We start from the raw sequence: 20,304 nt of genomic DNA on the forward strand, positions 1-20,304 counted from the left end.
TTCTCTTGTTCTCTCTCTTTCAGAGGACAAGGGTATATGCAGGTGGCAAAGATGATTTCTGAGTGGTTTTTATTTTCTCCTTTATATTTAAATCTATTTTATAAATTTAACATGGGTGTACAAGTAAAAAAAAAAGTTATTTAAAAATATTAAACAACATCAGTGAGAAAGACTTTAAGGATCTTACAAGTCTTTTCTAGGCTACAATCTAAGCGTCACGATGGGAGAGGCAGTGGCATCTCAGAGCCTGTCTCTGTTTCAGGCTGGCCGGAAGCCAAAGAAAGAACTGGGTCAAGATCAATTTCCATCCCAAGCCCTTCTTTCGATTTCCCCTGCTTCCCTTTTCAGACACCCATCAAGGGGGCTAATTCTTTCCTTCATCCCACTAACATGTGTTGTGAGCCCACAGGGGCCCAGCAGTGTACGAGGTGCTAAAGATAAACAAGACTCTGCCCTTGGTGGCCTGTGATCTCATCCCGCCCCCGCTGACCATCAGCTGTGATGGCCTGTAGCCCAGAGACAGCGCTCCCTTCAGTCTTAGCCCTTCCCCACTCTTGGGACCCATTCCTGGGACCCGCTCCTGCCAAGATCCTGCCTCTGCTCCTCTTTGCTACAGATGACGTCATCCTTATGCATCAGTCCTGATGTGAAGGTCTCAGTCGAGTCCTGGCAGAAAACAGCATTGTACTCAAAAGGGCTTAACGGATAGTTGAATAAAGAGACTACTCCTTGAGCTGGGGGCAAGGTTCAGGGAATGCCTGATGCCAATGTCCTCAAGGACAAGGACCAGTGGGAAGCCATGACTACCCACGGTCCCGGAGGGAAAACAGTGTTATCGGAGCCTATTGAAGATACTGTGATTATCTGTAATCACAGAGCGACACGTTGCTAGTCCCAGAGACTGAAGCAGGAAGAGAATGAGGAATAAATGTCCTGCTCTGTCATCTCCTGCCAGTGCCCATTTGGCTGAATTCACAAGCCAGAGAGCAAGGATGCCCAAGCAGTGCACTTCGCCTGGCAATGTGTTACTCTCTGTAGTAACAGGTTTGTGGCAGACCCAAGTTAGGAATGGCATCAGTTTCAAGTCAGGGTGAACTAATGGGGCAGATATTTTGAGGCAGACCTCCTCAGACCAGTGGTTCTAAGTAATTAATTCTCCAAATCCCTGCTCCTGTGGGTACTGGGGAAATGCTCAGCAAAAGGCTAAATTAATGCACTGAAACTTCATAGTTTTGTTATTTTCTTTCACATTTTATTCTGACTATATTGGAAGGAGAGCTGAAGGGTGAGGGGTGCTTTGTTGATTTGAGTACCTAGACTTCTTCCAGCACACCTCTGTTTTAATTTTCATCATAGACAGAAACAATGACCAGAAGTACACAAAGATGTCAACAAGTAAGACAGGCATGACGGTAAATGCATGCACACCATTCTAAAGATGTCTCTTCCCCACACCTGAGCTGTGGTGACTTTCAGCAGCAACCCCCACCCCTGGCCAAGGAGCAGGAGGCAGAAGGTGGGGGACCAGAGGAGGGGAGAACTGGAAAGGAAAAGATGGCGGGGCTCCCAGTTCCCGCTGGGTGAAAGAGGTTGTGAGAGGTGACAGGGAACAGTTTTCCTCCTCTTCAAGTCCCCAGCGTCTTCCTCTCCTACATCCATAAGCAGCATAGCTTGGTCCTGGCTCACTAGTTCAGCTTCTTTCCCTGGACTGCTTCCTTTGCAGTAATTTCCTTACCTTAAAAGGAAACTTCCTTGTCGGTTCAGTAATGGCAGTGGCTCCGTCCATTTGGGTACCCTTTAGAGTCTGAAGAGTACTTTTGCGCACATTATCTCATTTATTCCTCACATTCCTTGTCAGGTCACAGGACTTTACTGTCTATTGGTTGAGGAAACCGAGTCTCAGGGAACAAGTTGCCTAAAGGCACAGAGTAGGCAGTGTCAGAGTTTCTCTGTCTCTCAGACAGGTTCCCCTCACCCCCACCCCCCCACCAAAATGATGAAAGGTTTCTTCAAGAAAGAAGATAGCAAGGACATAAAGGTGGACTGAGGTAGTTATAAAGGAGGAAACTGTGTATACTGAGGACAAAATGAACCAGGGCGTGACTCTCAAAGTGTTGTCTCCAGACCAGCGGCATCGGTGGCATCTGGGAAAGTCTTACAGGTGCAGATTCTTGAGCTGCAGCCCAGACCCACTGAATTAGAAACATCAGAGGAAAAGGGAAGCTCAGGAACCTAGGTTTGAACAAGGAAGCCATTGAATCCAGGGGAAAGGAGGTGTGTGTGGTAGTAGCCTGAAGAGAACGCTGGTGTTAGCATAAGGGGGAGCTGGGAAGGTAGTCAGTGATTTCTGTGGATTCTAGAGCTGGTGCAGGTGGGTGAATGAAGACTGTCCAAGGCCACTGCAGCTTCGTTTGTAATAGCAGAAGACTAGAAACAACCCAAATTTCCACCCGTAGAGGATGGTCACATGAGTTATGGTGTATCCATGTAGGGAACACTACACGGTATAAAACAGAATAAGAAGCTTGGGATATTTACATATGGGAAAAAAGCTAAAGTATATTTAAATAAAAGAAGAAAAAGTAGGAACATTTATATAATACATTATATTTGGATTTTAAAAAGGGGAGAACTAAGAACATATATTTGTAGTTACTTGTATCTCCAAGAAAGTCTGGACAGAGACAAGAAGTCATTCAGAGAGGTACCTGTGGATGGGGAATGGGGTAGTTGGAAGCAAAGACAGGATGTCAGCTTTCCACTGCATTTCCTTTCCTAAAATTGTCTGCCCCTGTAAATAGATTACCTCTTCAGGAAAAAATAAAAAATAAATAAAAATGGCCATTGGTGCAATTTGGCAGCAGAAGAACATGTTTCCCATGGAACAAGGATGGCGGGCATCCAAGGGCAAGTCCAACCTCTTTCTGCAGAATGGGCCAACAGAGGTCAAGGGTACCAAGCTCTGCCCACACTCACTGTCTCTGCCCTCCAGCTCAAACTCTCCCAGAATGGCTGAAGTGCTTTGGGGGAGTTTAGACTTCTTAGTAAGGACAGTAAGTCCTTACTAAGTCCTTAGTAAGGACAGGACCAGCAGTTCTCAGCCTTAGCTACGCATTAAAATCATCCGGGAAGGGGGCACCTGGGTGGCTCAGTGCTTAAGCCTCTGCCTTCAGCTCAGGTCATGATCTCAGGGTCCTGGGATCGAGTCCCGCATCAGGCTCTCTGCTCTGCGGGGAGCCTGCTTCCTCCTCTCTCTCTGCCTCTGCCTGCCTCTCTGCCCACTTGTGATCTCTCTCTGTCAAATAAATAAAATCTTAAAAAAAAAAAAATCATCTGGGAAGCTTTTGGCTCAATGGGTTACGTGTCTGCCTTAGACTCAGGTTGTGATCCCAGGACCCTGAGATTGAGTCCCACATTGGGCTCCCTGCTTATCAAGGAGCCTACTTCTCCCTCTCCCCTGACTACCCACTCATGCTCTCTCTCGTGTGCTCTCTCTCTCTCAAATAAATAAATAAAAATCTTAAAATACATAAATAAAAAATAAAATAATCTGGGAAGCTTTTATAAATGCCAACTGCCAAGCCCTATTCCCAGAACAGCCAAATCCAAATCTCTGAGGCGGGCTCTGGGCATTGGCACTTTTTGGAGCCCCTCAGTTATGATTCTAAACCACACCTGCCGGGTGAGCACATTAATCCAGAAAGCTGGAGAGAGGAGGCAAGGCTATCCAATAGCTTAAAAAAGAAGAAATAACACAACCCATCAAACCTGTCACGATCAAATCTGACTAAAAAAAATTTTTTTTTATCTGTCTTGATTGGAATCTGTGATGAACCTGTTGCTCCCCGCCTTGGCAGCCCAATTCTGAAGCGAAGCCCTGATATCACCAAATCGCCACTGACCAAGTCAGAGCAGCTTCTGAGGATAGACGACCATGATTTCAGCATGAGGCCCGGCTTTGGAGGTATGAGACGAGCACTCATGGTGGGGTCTGTCCGACTGTCCACGGGTAGAGGTCAAACCAAGGGACCACACACGCTTTGTTCTCCCCCAATCAGGTCTGCCTCCATTATGCTTGGGGGCCAAGATGGAGCCCACAGGTCTTCTGAGTATCGCCCCTGTCCAGCCCTGCCCATTTCCAGGCTAGCTAGCTGAGCTGTCCTCAGGCTGCTGCTCCTGACAAGGAAGGCTGGGGATCGGTGAGGCCAGCAGCTGGCTGTGGGAAGGCCCATGGGAAGACTTCAGGAAGACTCCTGAAAACGCTCTGAAATAACAACCTTGGACAAAATTCGCCCTCATCTGGGAGCTGGCAGACGGAACTCGGGTGTCAATCCGAGGGCAGACTGCGGTCTGCTGGGTTTAATTAAATGAAAATAGCTTGAGAAAATAATGAACTAGTGCAGAGGGCTGTCTGCTTAGCCTGCAGCTGGCAGATTTCAGCCCCTTCTGTGTCAAATAGGGTTTTCATCCATATGGGTTTCTTCCTGGAATAAAATATTTGTTTCAGAAATCGTCCTCATTTTTTTATTTCTCCCAGCCACATTCACCCGAAGAATAAACAGGTTCTAGAAGGGAGTCTCTATCAAATCTGTAACCTGCTGCTGTTGGATCCAAACCCACTTCCATCCAGGATAATCCAAGTGTGGCCCATGCCTGCCCACATCCGGGGGTGGGGGGAAGGGGCAGCAATCTATTCCCTTGATAATGCTTTCCTTCTCTTGATGAATATTATGTTTTCGTGGCCTAGAAATGCAAAAAAAAAAAAAAAAGATTCTAATGTTTCCAGGCCACCCTGATGCCTCACGTTCCCCTTGCAAGCGACTCTGTCATGCGGCGAAGATACAAATCTGTGGGCTTGGCAAATGGCCTACCTGTGGCTTTGGTTCTGGGTGCCTCAGGGCCAGACAGAGGCATTGGCTTCCATGACAGAATCAGGAGGCAGATATAAAGAACAGAGTGGACGACCCTGTGCTAGGGAGTCACTCCTCAGATCAGACCCAGCTTTGAGCTAGGTCATCCCTGTAGCTTTCCGTGAGCACGTGTAACCAGAGAAGAAAGCTTCATAGAAACCTCATCCTTAGAAACACCTGAATGATTCACACAAAAAACTTAAAAACAAACAAACAAAAGCTCTTTGTTGGAGTATTCCAGGGAACCAGCCCCAGGATTCAACCCCCCGATTGCTGGTTTCACTTCAGCTTGACATGTGGGGACGCCAAACCTTCAAATCCGGCAGGAAGCGGAGGAAACGGGTTCCAGGGGGGATGCTCTTCCTACCTGTAGTAAAAATGCAACTAAAAAGGATAAATGTCTTGCCATGCCCCATTTGCAGGTCCGGCCATTCCTGTGGGTGTGGATGTGCAGGTGGAGAGCCTGGACAGCATCTCAGAAGTCGACATGGTAAGCGCCTCTGTTGCCGGGGCTGTGAGCACGTGGAGTCACATGGGGCCTGTGCTGGGTCAAGAGGTCCACATACCTGAATTCACAGGGTCTCACAACTCCCCAAGCCGTGGGAATGCCCATACTCATTTTACAGGTGGGTAAGGAAGGTGAAGACACTTGCCAATCAAAAAAGAAAATAAAAACAAAGTAGAAGGTATAAAAGAAGTGATTGTAAGAAATAAAGGTGTCTACTGATCATCAAAAAAAAAAAAAAAAAAAAAAGACACTTGCCAAAAGCCACCCAGTTGGTATGAGACAGAGCTGGATGCCAAAGTTGATCTCCCTTCAGTGCCTAGGCTCTTTCCCCTGGCATGTGTCCTCGGGCAAAAGCTCTCCAACAGAAACAGTAGGGTCCAAGGTCGCAGCTGTCACATAGCCAGATATTCCACAGCTGTAGATCCTGTATCTGGCTGTGGAAATGCAGAACTGCTGAAAAGGGTCCTTTTTTTCCCCCCTCTTCAGTGGGTTTAGGTGGGAAAATGGAATGTTCTACAACTCCCTGACTTACAGGACTGTTTACAGCCTCACTTAGTTTGGGGTCTCCAAAAGGCAGACTTGAGAGAAGCATTCTAGCACAAGTAGTTTATTTGGGAAATGATCCCCCAAAACCCACGAAGAGCGTAGGGCAAGGTGAGACAGGGATGGGGAGGAAGGGAAAAGTCCTGTGTCCTCAAACCAGTCACTGCTGTGAATCTCAGACCCATTAAGGGAACTTTGAGAATCAGCAAAGAACACAGCTCCAGGTTATCTCAGCTGAGGGGCCAAGAAGCTGGGGTGCTCATCTAGCCCTCCCCACCCCTTTCTCCCCCCAACACACTGAGGGTCAGCAGTGCTGACAGCAGCACCTTGTCAGGGTGGAGACAGATGCCAGGGGATGGGTTGGGACTCAGGGACATGGATTTTGCTAGAAGTGTCTGGCTGAGTCCCTCCCCTACAGTCCTCCTACCGCAGCAAACCCCAGGGACTGGAGGTAAGACCTCCATGTCTCTGTGGTTTCATCCCCAGCCGGGTGACGGCTCCATGGGGTGCCCAGGGTCCTGCTGACACCCAGGTAGTTTCACTGTGTGGGGTTCCCCTCTCTGCCCCTCCCCTCCAGGACTTCACGATGACCCTCTACCTGAGACACTACTGGAAGGACGAGAGGCTGTCCTTCCCGAGCACCAACAACCTCAGCATGACCTTTGACGGCCGGCTAGTGAAGAAGATCTGGGTCCCAGACATGTTTTTTGTGCACTCCAAGCGTTCCTTCATCCACGACACCACCACGGACAACGTCATGCTGCGAGTGCAGCCCGACGGGACCGTGCTCTACAGCCTGCGGTAAGGCCGCCGCTGCCTCTTTTCCTGGAGGTCCTCTCACTCCCGAAGCAGGCAGAGCGTTCCTCTAACCGCAAGGGCAGTTTTGCTTTTTGGCTTTGAATAGCTAGTTTTTTTGGTGGTTGTTGTTTTGTTTTTCTTCTTTTTATTTTTTATTTTTATTTTTTACATTTTTTTAAATTGAGTTCTATTAGTCGCCATACATCATTAGTTTTTGATGTAGTGTTCCATGATTCATTGTTTTCGGGTAACACCCAGTGCTCCATGCAGTCCGTGCCCTCCTTCATACCCACCACCAGATAGCAAGTGTGTAACGTCTCAGGAGGCACCACATTCTCTACATCAATGGAAAGCTATTTTATGCGGGAGAAAAAAACTGTATAAGAAATTATTTAGCCTCAAAAACACATTTGTGGAAATTTTGCAAGCTGATGCTTATGATTTATGCTTTACCCTGCAGGTTATATTTTAATTTAAAAACTTCAATCCAAGTTTTATTGAGTTGTATTTATTTGGCCTCTAGTGGGAAGCGGCGAAATAGATAATGTGTTCTTCTGAAAGACTTACCTCCTTAGATGTCTCAATTCCCATCTTTCAGGTATATTTTAGAACTTGGGCTTAAAGAAATTCTCTTTCCTTACCAGGCCAGCCACAGGCATGTTTGCTATCCTTTCTCACCACAGGGTCCTCCTGAGAAACTCTGGAAATCCTGGGCCGCTTTATGACTTTGAACGGTCTTCTGAGCATCACTTTTAAAATAGGAAGAATATAGGCCTTTTTTCTTAGGAGTTCAGGTACCTTAGAAATGTTCAAGTGCTGATTTATCACTGACCTGGGGAAGCGTTCCTTCAACACAGGTGCCACAGCCTGGCTTTTACTGCTCGGTCAGCTTTAGAAACTCATGGTTTAGGAATTCATGGTCCCACTGGGGAGGATGCGTTCAGATGAGCCACAGGCCTTCATGGAGAAGGGGCTCTGTTTCTTGTGATTTACCCCTCCTGTGCTGTGCTCATGGTGCATTTCAGTTTTTTTAAGATTTTATTTATTTATTCGGGGGGGTAGATAGCGAGAGGGAGCACGAGTAGGGGGAGGGGAGAGGGAGAAGCAGGCTCCCCACTGTGCTGAGAGCCCGACACAGGACTTGATTCCAGGACCCTGGGATCATGACCTGAGCTGAAGGCAGATGCTTAATGGACTGAGCCCCCCAGGTGCCCTGGTGCATTTCAGTTTTAAAGACTTTGTTCCAGTAAAGATAAATCCATATACCAGTGTCTAAGTAAGGGATGCCTGGACAGGAGCATGGTGTATCTTTTGAATCAAAGATGGCAGTGTTGAAGCTGAATTTCTGCCTCCACCCTCCAAAGGAATATTTATGATGATTCCTCAGTACTCACTCTGGCTTGGGATCTAAACAATTAGTTACTAGACACAGAGTGGAGGTATGGGGTTTTCCTCCCCATACTTGAGATGCCTTCTGCCATAGAAGTGCTCAGGAGGGTCAAGGAGGTACAATCCCTTCCCCCAACTGTGTTGAGGTGGTTCTTCCTGGAGTCCTCCCATCTGAGGCAGGCTGTCAAGGCATCCTACAACTCTAAAACCACCCACAAAACATCACAACCTGATGGCACCACCAGGGACACAAAAGACTAGACCATAAGGCACGTGATCACTGGTGTGCTGGTGAATGTTTAACAACTGGTTGGCTGTGGTAAATGTATGAATACATATGTGTATGTCAGCTTGCTATAAACATGGCTGATAAAAGGATATAGAACATATGAGTCACAAGTAAAATAATCTGTGTGATACTTTTTTAAAAAAAGATTTTATTTATTTACTTGAGAGAGAGTGAGAGAGAGCATGAGAGGGGCGAGGGTCAGAGGGAGAAGCAGACTCCTGGCTGAGCAGGGAGCCTGATGCGGGATTTGATTCTGAGACTCCAGGATCATGACCTGAGCCGAAGGCAGTCACTTAGCCAACTGAGCCACCCAGGTGCCCCTATGTGATACTTTCTGTTATAAATCCCATACACTTATAATTTAAGTATGATTTCCTATTTCTTATAAAATCCTGAGCCTGATGAAGTCTAGCCCAGCACACGCTGCATGTGATCACAGAGGCGCTACATAAGAAGCAAGGAAGTGGAAAACCCCCCTGTGTGTTCAGAATAAAAGTTGTCCGTGAGCCCCCTTGTGGCTAAAAACAGATGCTTTGATTTTTCATCACAAATAAAATCATAGGTTTGTTTTAAGTGGAAAAAAAAAAGAGTCCTTGATTGCGGGCTGAGGAAAAGATTTGTAAGATTGTTCTTGGGAGAGAATTGTGGGCATGAGCCTTCCCTGGCATTTCTCCAAGAGCTTGGAACATGTGTGCCTACCAGTGGGGGATGTTGTGCAGTTGGAGGGCATGAGAAGAGCCATCTAAACACCCTGGGGGTGTGGTGGGGCCAGTCTGTATCCCCGGGTTGCTGGGAATAGTTGGGTGTGTGTAGAAGGGACAGCAGGTGAGTAAACCAAGAAGCAGAGTGGGGAGTTGAGACTGGTTAAGACAGCCCTGAAGCCTGGAGGGGTCCAGCAGGGGAAATGAAGAACCCAGGAAAGTAAGTAATCAGCTTCAACCATGTAGAGCATGGTTACCGGAGAGCATCAACGAGAGAGCATGAAGCCACCTACCAAGGAATTGTCCTGCCTCCTGTCACTTCCGCCTGTGCAGGAGCTGATCAGAGATGGGCAGGAATTGACCACTCAAATGTCAACTTCATACCTTAGCCAGGAGGAGGAGTGGAAGTCTTAATGTGAATCAACTTTGAAGTGTTGCTTAATATCTTGGACCAAATTCTTTTCATTTTTGAATTGAGACATGCTTTGTTACCTAAAAGGGTTTTGACTATTACATGAGACATAAGCAAAAAAAACCACAGGGTGTGCCAAGTTTCCATCCAAGACAAGGGAAGAGCCAATGAATCAAAAAAAAAAAAAAAAAAAAGTGGAGGGGCAGAAGTAGAGGGAAAGAGAGAGAATCTTAAGCAGGCTCCATGTCCAGCACAAAATCCAACGAGGGGCTCGATCTCACTACCCTAAGATCAGGACCTGAGCAGAAATCAAGATCGGACGCTTACCTGACTGAGACACCCAGGTGCTCCCCAATAAATCAATTTAATGAGATACGGAGAAACAAATATAAACATAGTATGGATTAAATCACAAACTGTGCTTGTTTAATGTATGGTATGTGAGTTACAGGTTGGAAAAACATCAAGTCAGGGTGCAAAGAACCAGTCTGGTATCTGTGATTCTAAAAATATCTGTTTCTGATACAAAGAGAAGAGATATTCAGTCCTTTTGTTGACAGCAAAATCTTCCTGCATTTGAGATTTCATTAGCTCTAAGTCACCAAACTTAGTTTCTAGTTTGTTCCTTGCTGGGGATGCCATTAGGCATAGTAGAAATGGAAGCCCACCCATTAGGTTCCAAGTCAGCTGCTATCCTGACTCCTCTCCACTCAAGACACCCTGTTTATCAGGATTTCCAGAGGAGATAAGGCTACCCAGCCACAAGCAATAGAAAATCCCTTTGAGAATACAACTATTCCATACCCAACTGGAATGGGGAAAATAAAGGCAGATATTTGATAATTCAGTTTCAAGAAAGCTCTTTCCCCTTGAAATCTCCATTTTAATTAAAAGTGATTTTTTTTTTTCCTTTTGGCCATAAATCATCCAGACAGTTTCTACAACTTATACATAGCAATTTTGTGTGTGTGTGTGGTTGAAGGAAAAATAGTTTGTTCAGTATCAGCCAGTAACTCTTAATCATGTCCTGCCATGAGATTCCCCACAGGATGGGGAATCTTTCGTCTATGACTAATGATCTGTGTTTGTTTTCCCTTTGATGCGGAAGCCCATTTTCCCATGTAAACTCTGAAACAAAACCACCAGAGGCCAGCAAGTGTTTGCATGCTGGTACAAAAAAGGTTTCAGTGTTTTTTCATTATCATGATTTCCGTGGAATTATCCACTAAAAACACCGATGCCCACTAGGAGATATTATTATCGATATAAAAATAGCAACATTGTAAAAAAACAAAAAGTTCCCCGTTTGGCCACTGCCAGAAGTGTTTCATTCATATTATTTCTGATATGTTGAATACAAATATTAAATATGGGTAAAATCAATAAAAGAAGAAAAAAATTGAATTTATCTAAAACCAGAGAACAATATATGCTCCTATGGTTTCTTTTAAGAAACAATATCATAGGAGTTTTTAATTTCACATTTTTATATCGATTGAGATCATTATATCGTTAATATCATTAATATGCTTATATGTCAATATGTTAATACTGTTAATATGCTTGAAGATGATAGAAGTTGGTAGAGATACTCTGGAATTAAACATAAAACCCTGAGTACTATGATGACTTTATCATACCTAAGCTACTTATCTAAATCTTGACACCTTGTTTATGAATTATAAGGAGGCAGTTCTCCTGGAAGGAAGCACAGTCCTTTTCCGTTTATCATTCTATCATTCTGCATTTGTATTTTGCCGCCTCTGAAATTTTGGATTTTTGTCTTTTGCTTGTAGGGTTACAGTGACTGCAATGTGCAACATGGACTTCAGCCGATTTCCCCTGGACACACAAACGTGCTCCCTTGAGATTGAAAGCTGTGAGTAGACTGTCCCACAGACAGAAGCCCCAGAACCCGAGTAATTCCCAACACCGCTAACTCTCAGTTAGCAGGAACAGCATAGTCCCCTCATTCATGGCTAGTGATTGTTTTCAGTGATTTTTTTAGATTAAAGCTAAGTGCAGGGTAATTTTGAAAATCAGGAACAAATTTGGGGCTAAAACCTCCGTTCCTATAATAGACCCTTTTAATGGCGCTACGGCAATGGTTTTAAACTTGGTTCTGTGGGAACCTGGGCAATAGCTTGGGCGGGGGGCGGGTAGAGGGCTCAGCAAATCTGGGTCTCCATGTGCAGCTATTTCTACCTGCTGTCCAATGTGTGAGCTCATTTTGATCTGTTTTTATTGTTCCTCTGAGAAAGATTTCTGTTGAAGAAGAGATTTCGTGCCAAAAACATGTTTGGTAACAAATGCCCGTGGGAATTGCCCAGGTGAGCGCAGGTGGCGCTCGAGAGCCTCAGGCACAACTGAGGGGCCTCAGGACATTTGCACGCATGGATGCTCTGCCCAGGTTAAGAGCCAGGCTCTGGGAAGAGCAAGGCTGAGGCAGCGTCAAGAACTACTTGCTTGCATCTCCAGATCTCTACACAGCTGCTCTGTTTTTCAGTCTTTGCCCAAATGCTTCCTTTGATGGGCGCAGTCTGGACTCTCCCATAACTCCAACTGTCCACTCCTCCCAAGCGAATACCAGCACCCGCCCACTGGCCCTTCCTGGCTGGTGACCAAGCCTTAGGGAGGAATCTCTTTGGCACAGGGCACCTTTGAAGCCAACCTGCATTTGTGGCAGTGAGTCAGGGATCTCCTGGCCCCAGTCATCCCGGGTGGAGGAGGGCAGGCATGTTGATGCAGAGGTCAAATGTACACCTGCATAGGGCACTGAATGTTGAAAAAGGGAGTAATAAATCCCAGGACCAAGGGAGAAACTGAACTACCCACCGCATAGTGGCTTCCTACCTGCTGTCATTTCACCCTCAGCAGCTCCTGGGAGAAGGTTACTGTTATCTCCCTTCTACATGGAGGGACATAACTGGCCTGAGGACATAGCACTAAGGACTTAACTCATTGGCTCCAGTACCCTGCTTTCCCTAGTACACCCAGCTAGCTCCATCGGGAATGTGCATTCCAGGCTGCATCAGGTAGGATGCACAGAGAAGCAGAATATTGGAGATACACAGTAAGAGATATTAAGGGCAAGGAATTGATTGTGCGAGCATGGGAGCTGGTGAGGCAAGTCTGTGCTGGTGGGAAGGGCAAGCTGGGAACCCCCGGATGGGACCTGAGCCTGCCTTTCACTTACAGAATTTCTTCTTCTTGGGGAAACCTCAGATCTGCTCTTAAGACTTTTCAACTGATCAGATCAGAAAAAGGATCATCTCCTTTACTTCAAGTGAACCGATTGTAGGCATCTGGTCTACCAATCATCTTCAGAGCAACACCTAGATTAGTGTTCAATTGAATAACTGAGTGCTCCAGCCCAGCCAAGTGGATACGTGAAACCAATCCTCATACAGGTCAAGGGTAAGATATAGAATAAAACAGAGGAATGAATAGAGCATCAGGGAGCTCCAGAAACAACTGTTGAACACGCGAGCAGGCTGGAGTGGCCACTGTTAGGTTTTTGCCTCAGGTCTGTCCAGGCTGCCGGTAGGTTTGCTCAGCTGGAGTCCCGTGTGTGCCCATTAAAGTGGGTGAGGGTCAAGGGCGTGTCAGCGCCAGAGGGCATGGTCCTTCTGGGGGAATCCCTGTGATTTTACCCTGGGTAGGAGCAACTGGAAGCCTGCAGAGAAGGGACTTGTGTTCTCTTGCATCACTTTGTGGGTCCTTTCTTGCTAGAACACAGACCCTTTACCTTGATAGTATTTAAAGATATTCGCCATCAATGGATGCATTACCACGCTTGGGAAGGAGAAATCAAAGGGCTAAATCAGCCTAGGTAAGGCAGTTTTGCCACAATTTCACCATTTCTCCTCTACAAGTGTATAGCAGTTTCATTCGTGTTAACCTAATAAATGGCAGGTTACATTGTGGGGTGAATGCTTTTGCAGGAATTAGGAGCACTGAGGCTTGAGAGCTTTGCTCTGATGACTTCTGGAAGACTGGGGAGAATTCATTTGTCTTTTTAAAAATGTTGTTTTGCTTCATCTAAACTGTGGCTTGTTTATTCCAACTCTCTTACTACCAGCTCGATAGTTCAGATGGGAGATGTGGAGCTGCCCCCAGCGGAGCACCACAGACAGGCCTGGCTTCCCACCCCTCATACCTGCGCCTGATGCTGTCTCCTGTCTTTTCAGATGCCTACACGGAGGATGACCTCATGCTGTACTGGAAAAAGGGCAACGACTCCTTAAAGACTGATGAGCGGATCTCACTCTCCCAGTTCCTCATTCAAGAATTCCACACCACCACTAAACTGGCCTTCTACAGCAGTACAGGTGGGGGCAGGTGGGGCCTGGGTTGGGGGGTCAGCGCTAGCTTAGCTGGGTGGGTCATCCTCTATTTTAGGAAAGGTGTCAGTTGGTTGTCAAGGGAGCATTGCCTGTGCCTGGATTTGAAGCCAAAGGTAGAAATCCTAAATCAGGTCTAGGGGGTGGCAAGCATGGGGGAGAGGTGCTTTTTGGATACCACCAAAGCATCCGGAACTGATAATCTAGAGAATATTAGTAAAAACTCAGACATCAGCCAGGTGAGGAGGTTCGTTTGAGCCAGTCATTTCCAAGCTTAGCAGCTGGCATTTCACCCCCGATAGGATTCCCAGAACCCCCTCCTCTGTAGGCAAGAAACTGTTCTATTTTAGCTCTGCTGATTTCTGTTCTCCCTGTTCTACTCAATTAATCTTCTCTCCCTCTCTTCTTTTTTTATTAACTAATTTTATTTTTTTTAACATATAATATATTTTTATCCCCAGGGGTACAGGTCTGTGAATCGCCAGGTTTACACATTTCACAGCACTCACCATAGCACATACTCTCCCCAATGTCCATAACCCCACCCCCCCTCCCAATCCCCCTCCCCCCATCAACCCTCAGTTTGTTTTGTGAAATTAAGAGTCACTTATGGTTTGTCTCCCTCCCAATCCCATCTTGTTTCATTTACTCTTCTCCTACCCCCTTAACCCCCCATGTTGCATCTCCTCTCCCTCATATCAGGGAGATCATCCCTCTCTTTTTTTCTGGAGTGAATTCTCTCTGAACTATACTGCTTGCACAGGCCGTCTTTATGACCTTGGGACGCTCCTTGCTCGCTCTGAACAGGCTTGCCCCCTCTCCTTGCCTGGGGGCATGTTCTGTGCTCTTCCTCCTGGCAGCTGAGGTGAACAGCCCTCTCTAACCCTTACCCCAGTCTTGACTAATCAGCTTTAGGATGATATTATTCAAACCTTCATGTAGTTTCTTTTCTTTTCTCTCTCTCTCTCTCTCTTTTTTTTTTTTTGAGTAAGCTCCATGCCCAGCGTGGGGCTCAACGCAAGGCTTGAACTCATGACTCTGAGATCAAGACCTGAGCTGAGATCAAGAGTAGGATGCTTAGCTGACTGAGCCACCCATGTGCCTGTCTTTATGTAGTTTCTTTTGCCAAAACATTGCACGACTGCACAAGAAGTGCAACCTTTTAAGTCTTCTAATCTGTAGCAGAGGGCACTGCTTTACTCCCAGCATACCATGGCAATCCAGCATATCCCACCTTCTGTATACCTCACTCAGGAGTCTTGGTTTTTCAGGGGACCCCCCCACTTCATCCTTAGCATTCTGACACTTCCTCTTGTCTTAGTCTCTTGGGGCTGCTATCACAAAAAGACCATAGACCGGGCAGCTTCAGAAATAAACAGAAATTTACTTCTCACAATTCTGGAAGCTGGTAAGTCCAAGATCAAGATGCTGGCAGAGTCAGTGTCCGATGAAAGCCCGCTTCCCAGTTCATAGACAGCCACCTTCTTGCTATGTCCTCACATGGGGGAAGGCGCAAGGGAGCAATCTGGGGTCTCTTTTATAGGGTCACTAATCCCACTTATGATGTAATCACTTCTGAAGGCCCCACCTCCAAATACCATCACATTGAGGATTAGGTTTCAACAAACAAATTTAGGTGGGTTGGGGGACAGACAGTCTACTGCGCCTCCACAGTCTTTCTGGGACTGCTCTACAGTGACAACCATTGTATTATAATTGTCCAGGATGCCAGGGTTTCAAGTTAACGTTGCCAAGTCTCCATTTCATGTTCAGACCTTGCCTTCCTGGGTTTATCCTGCTTTTTCCTTTTCCTTCCATCTTTCCCCTGTTCCTTTGAACGCTTCCATGCATATTTTCTCCTTGTAGAGGATGTAAGAGCAGAGCTAAAGCATGCTGAGCCTGTGATCATTTACTGTTCCTAAATGCAAAGTTTGGGTTAGCATGGTATTTTAACTTTAAAACATTTGCCTCCATAAAGAAATCCAAAGGGGCTTGTTTAAATAAATGTTTCTCAAACTTTATCGTGCAGATAAGTCATCTGGCGAATATTGTTGAAAGGAGATTCTGATACAGTAGATCGGGGGTGGGGTGGGGCTGAGAGTCTGCATTTCTAACAAGCAACCAAGTGACGGTGACATTACTGGGCTCTGCCCCAAACAATGAGTAACAGGAGTCTTAAATGGACTTCTCAAGGGGCTTCCTTTATGTACAAGACAGGGGCCAAAGATGTCTGGAGAGGGACTCACCATGTGGCGTAGGTTATCATATAATCACTCCCATTGGTTTTATTTCCTCTCTGTAAATGTGTGGCAAGTTTCCAGGGAAGTGTCTAGGGCATTTTTGAGTCCTGGAACAGAATGGGTTGTGTGCAGGAGCTGAGCAGCAATGATGTTTGGTATCTTTTCTCCCTTGTGTCTCCCAGGCTGGTACAACCGTCTGTACATTAACTTCACGTTGCGACGCCACATCTTCTTTTTCTTGCTCCAAACTTACTTTCCGGCCACCCTGATGGTCATGCTGTCCTGGGTCTCCTTCTGGATCGACCGCAGAGCTGTGCCCGCCAGAGTCCCTTTAGGTAAGGAACATCTCAAGTGTGTCTTTCAGGCATCTGAAAATACAAGTAATTTCTTCCAGATGAAACCATTCATTTCAAATTGGTTCTACACCCCTGTTGGCATGAAAACTTGGAAACATCAGGTTATTGATTCACAGGTCAAATACTATTATTAAGGACCTATGTGGCAAAACTGTTTCCAGGGCCCCACGAGTGCCCATGCAAACAACCCACCTTTAGTTTTGTTAGAACCATGTTCTGGGGTCGGTGGTCCTGGTGTGTGGGTGCTTTTTCTGCTTACCTGCGCAAGGACACCACGTTCTAAAACAGGGCTTCTCCAAAGGTGGCCTAGGGGATCTTTGTAATGGCATCTCTGGGGGAAATTGTGTAAAATGAAGAATCCTGTGTCTCATCTACAAGTTTAGAATCGGAATCTCTGAGAAAGGACCAGAACCTACATTTTGAAGAAGGTCTTCTAGTAATTCTGATCCATACTCAGGTCTGAAAATCCCTACTGTAAGCATTTTGTGAATAGCTCTTTGCCATCAGCTCTCTCCCCCACCCTAAATGTCACACCCACTCAGTCACACCACCATTGCTCGCTCAGTGGTTCTGAGGCTTCAAGGGGGAGGGTGACCGCCAAGGTTTTAGTGACACTGAGTTGGAGCTGGCCCTTAAGGTGACCTCAGTCCCCTGTACTCAGTTGTTTGCCAAGCCAAATGTTCTGAGCTTAATTTGAAATCCCAGGCAAACACCCCTGACAAATGTCCTGTCCTTTAGCAACTGTCCCATAGCTTGAACAGTCCTGTGCTAAATGAACATTCTAGTTTCAAAAATCTAACCCTCCTAGAGGAGGCCAGCATCATTCTTGATAAAATCGGCCTCCGCGTCCTCAAGTCAACCTTGCTGAATGGGCAGCCAGGTCTGGCATGGGGTTGGCTGTCAGAATTGCTCTGACTGCTGATAATACAGGCCCAGGACTGCAAGATCCTACACCAGCAGCAAGGACACCAGTACTGAAATATACTTTTCCCCCTTTTTGGAGAGGTAGTTCTAAGAAACACATATATACCTGCTCCTATGCATAATCTCAGATTTATTTATTTACTTATTTATTAATTAATTTATTATTTTTAAGTATTTTATTTTTTAAAATAACCTCTGTGCCCAATGTGGGGCTTGAACTCACCACCTCAAGATCGAGAGTTGCAGGCTCTATTGACTGAGCCAGCCGGGTGCCCCTATAGATCTCTGTTTTAACCAATTGAATGGAAAAACAAATGTCTTGTTGCCAAAATGTCTAGGGCGGGCTCTCTCTGGAAGGACAAGGTGAGACAGATGGTGTTGGCCAGTATGTGGTGGGAGAGGATGGGTGAGTATGAGAGGTGGAGGAACAGAAGAAGCTTCCTAAAAGCCAAATTTTGAGGGGTCCCTAGGTAGTTCAACAGGTTAAGAGTCTGCATTAGACTCAGGCCCTGATCTCAGGGTCCTGGGATTGAGCATGCAGAGGGGCTCTCTACTCCACAAGGAGTCTACCTCTCCCTCTCCCTCTGTTCTCTCTCTCGCTCGCTCTTGCTCTCTCAAATAAATAAATAAATCTATCTTAAACAAGAAAGCTAAATCTTTTTTTTTTAAAGATTTTTTATTTTATTTATTTGACAGACAGAGATCACAAGTAGGCAGAGAGAGAGGAGAAAGCAGGCTCCCTGCCGAGCAGAGAGCCTGATGCGGGGCTCGATCCCAGGACCCTGGGATCATGACCTGAGCCGAAGGCAGAGGCTTTTAACCCACTGAGCCACCCAGGCACCCCAAGAAAGCTAAATCTTGAAAGATGAGCAGGTGTTTGCTAGACAGAGGGGCAGGGACAGAAATACTCTAGGCAAAAGGAGCAGAAAGGACAAAGAACAGAGGCGTGAAGCCACCCGGGGTCTTCGGTCAAAGGCAAAAGCCTGCTTCTTTCTCACTCTGTTCGCAGGTATCACCACCGTGCTGACCATGTCCACCATCATCACGGGCGTGAACGCCTCCATGCCCCGCGTCTCCTACATCAAGGCAGTGGACATCTACCTGTGGGTCAGCTTCGTGTTCGTGTTCCTGTCGGTGCTGGAGTACGCAGCCGTCAACTACCTGACCACGGTGCAGGAGCGCAAGGAGCGCAAGCTGCGCGAGAAGGTGACCCTAACATGAGTGAGGGGGTCTGCTCGGGGATAGAGAGCCTGGTCTAGCTCTGGACCATGGGCAGGTCAGACCTTCTCTGTAAATTGGGGTGGTGACATCCCCTCCACCTACTTCACCAGCTGGTGTGAAGAGCAAACAAAATAATACATGAAAACAGTGTGAAATTTACCCTGGCTACATCTTTCAGTCATTCAAATATTTATTTAGCGCTTGCCACATATCAGCAGCTAAGCCAAGTTAATTAAGACAAAATCCCTTTAATCGTGGTGGTGTTCATTGTTTAGTGCTAAAAACAAGATGACAGTTCAATGTGGTGAAACAATTATTTGTGAACCCAGAGGGGTAAAAAACAAACAAACAAAAAAAAACAAGCAAACAAACAAAAAACTTCCAGGGAAGCACATCCTCCCTTCTAGGAACCTCCCTTTCATATGTGACCTCTGGGATCACCTTCCCTCCCACCCAGCTTTTCTTTCTTCCTCCTGTCCACAGTCAAATGGTTCTTTCCTCCAGAAACCTAGAACCAAGTAGGAGAGAACTAGCACCACGATGCTACACCTTTCAGTCCCCACCCCATCACACCACACTACACACACATAATGTTATCAGAAACATTTTTATCAGGGCTCCTATTAGTTTCTGACCTCAGGGGGAACAGGACAATTATCTGATCAGGAACATTCAGGGGGTCTCTGACACGATGTGATGTTCCCTGAGAGTTGCTCCGTAGACTTGGAACAAAAATGGACACCTGCTCTTTTAGCACGTTCCCGTGCCGACACCATTATTTCCCCAAACCCTAACCCCTAACTGGGAATAAAAGAACAGAGAAAAGGCCACCGCAACCAGATTGCAGTTTCTTCTGAGAGCCGGGGCAGAGCTCACATCCCAGTGTGTGTTTGCTGTGTTGGCAGCTTCCTTGCAGCTGTGGAATATCCCAGCCTCGCGGTGTCATGCTGGAGGGCAGCTACAGCGACGGGGAGGTTAATGACCTGGGCAGCTACATACCGGAGAATGGAGAAAAGCCGGACAAGATGATGGTGCAGCTGACCTTGGCCTCGGAGAGGAGCTCCCCGCAGAGGAAAAGCCAGAGGAGCAGCTACGTGAGCATGAGGATTGACACCCATGCCATTGACAAATACTCCAGGATAATTTTTCCAGCGGCATATATTTTATTCAATTTGATATACTGGTCTATTTTCTCATAAATGCCTGTAACTCTGTAAATTTCACCTTCTTTTGTATGTGTCACAGAAATACCTGTGTGATGGAAGTAATTTAAGGTTATGAGTCAATTAAAGTTCCCACTACCCACCCTTCTCCTGCTTTCCAAAACTACATAGACAACCTATTTACTGCTTTAATTTGCACTTACTAACCGCCTGTTGCATCCACAGCATCGTACTCGGTGCTGCCAGGAATAGGACACCCGTAGCAACTGGTCATAGTTGTTACTGGAATCCCCTGGAAGAGCACGCTGCCCGTGTTGTGGACACACTGTAGCTTAACCTGTAGCGATTATTCATATGAATGACGCCCTCTGTGCACACGTCATTATATTCCCTGGACTAGGTGGGATTGGGAAGCACTGAAGTTCACTCACGTGAAACGTACGTGCACCTAAATCCCCACTTGGACCAAAATTCATGCTTCACTTCATATCTATTCCTTATTTTTCA

General features: G+C 46.3%; 1 protein-coding gene across 3 annotated transcripts in view; it reads left to right on the top strand.

The window, feature by feature from the left end:
- Nucleotides 1–19,833, top strand: part of LOC111158823 (gamma-aminobutyric acid receptor subunit rho-1) — a 31,605-nt gene extending 11,772 nt beyond the window's left edge. Inside the window, exons 3-11 of one of the 3 annotated variants that reach the window (XM_022521101.1) lie at nucleotides 1,361–1,404; nucleotides 3,858–3,964; nucleotides 5,333–5,400; nucleotides 6,539–6,762; nucleotides 11,347–11,429; nucleotides 13,741–13,881; nucleotides 16,316–16,468; nucleotides 18,423–18,619; nucleotides 19,540–19,833. In XM_022521101.1, the coding sequence (XP_022376809.1) occupies nucleotides 3,946–3,964; nucleotides 5,333–5,400; nucleotides 6,539–6,762; nucleotides 11,347–11,429; nucleotides 13,741–13,881; nucleotides 16,316–16,468; nucleotides 18,423–18,619; nucleotides 19,540–19,833 (1,179 nt within the window). In that variant the 5' untranslated portion in view covers nucleotides 1,361–1,404; nucleotides 3,858–3,945. Of the gene's footprint in view, nucleotides 1–1,356; nucleotides 1,405–3,857; nucleotides 3,965–5,332; nucleotides 5,401–6,538; nucleotides 6,763–11,346; nucleotides 11,430–13,740; nucleotides 13,882–16,315; nucleotides 16,469–18,422; nucleotides 18,620–19,539 lie in introns of all 3 variants that reach the window. The other 2 variants (XM_022521100.1, XM_022521102.1) reach the window with 2 other exon arrangements.
- Nucleotides 19,834–20,304: the final 471 nt, after the last annotated feature.

Source organism: Enhydra lutris, unplaced genomic scaffold, assembly GCF_002288905.1.
Source record: "Enhydra lutris kenyoni isolate GAN:26980312 unplaced genomic scaffold, ASM228890v2 scaffoldscaffold63, whole genome shotgun sequence".
NCBI lineage: Eukaryota > Metazoa > Chordata > Mammalia > Carnivora > Mustelidae > Enhydra > Enhydra lutris.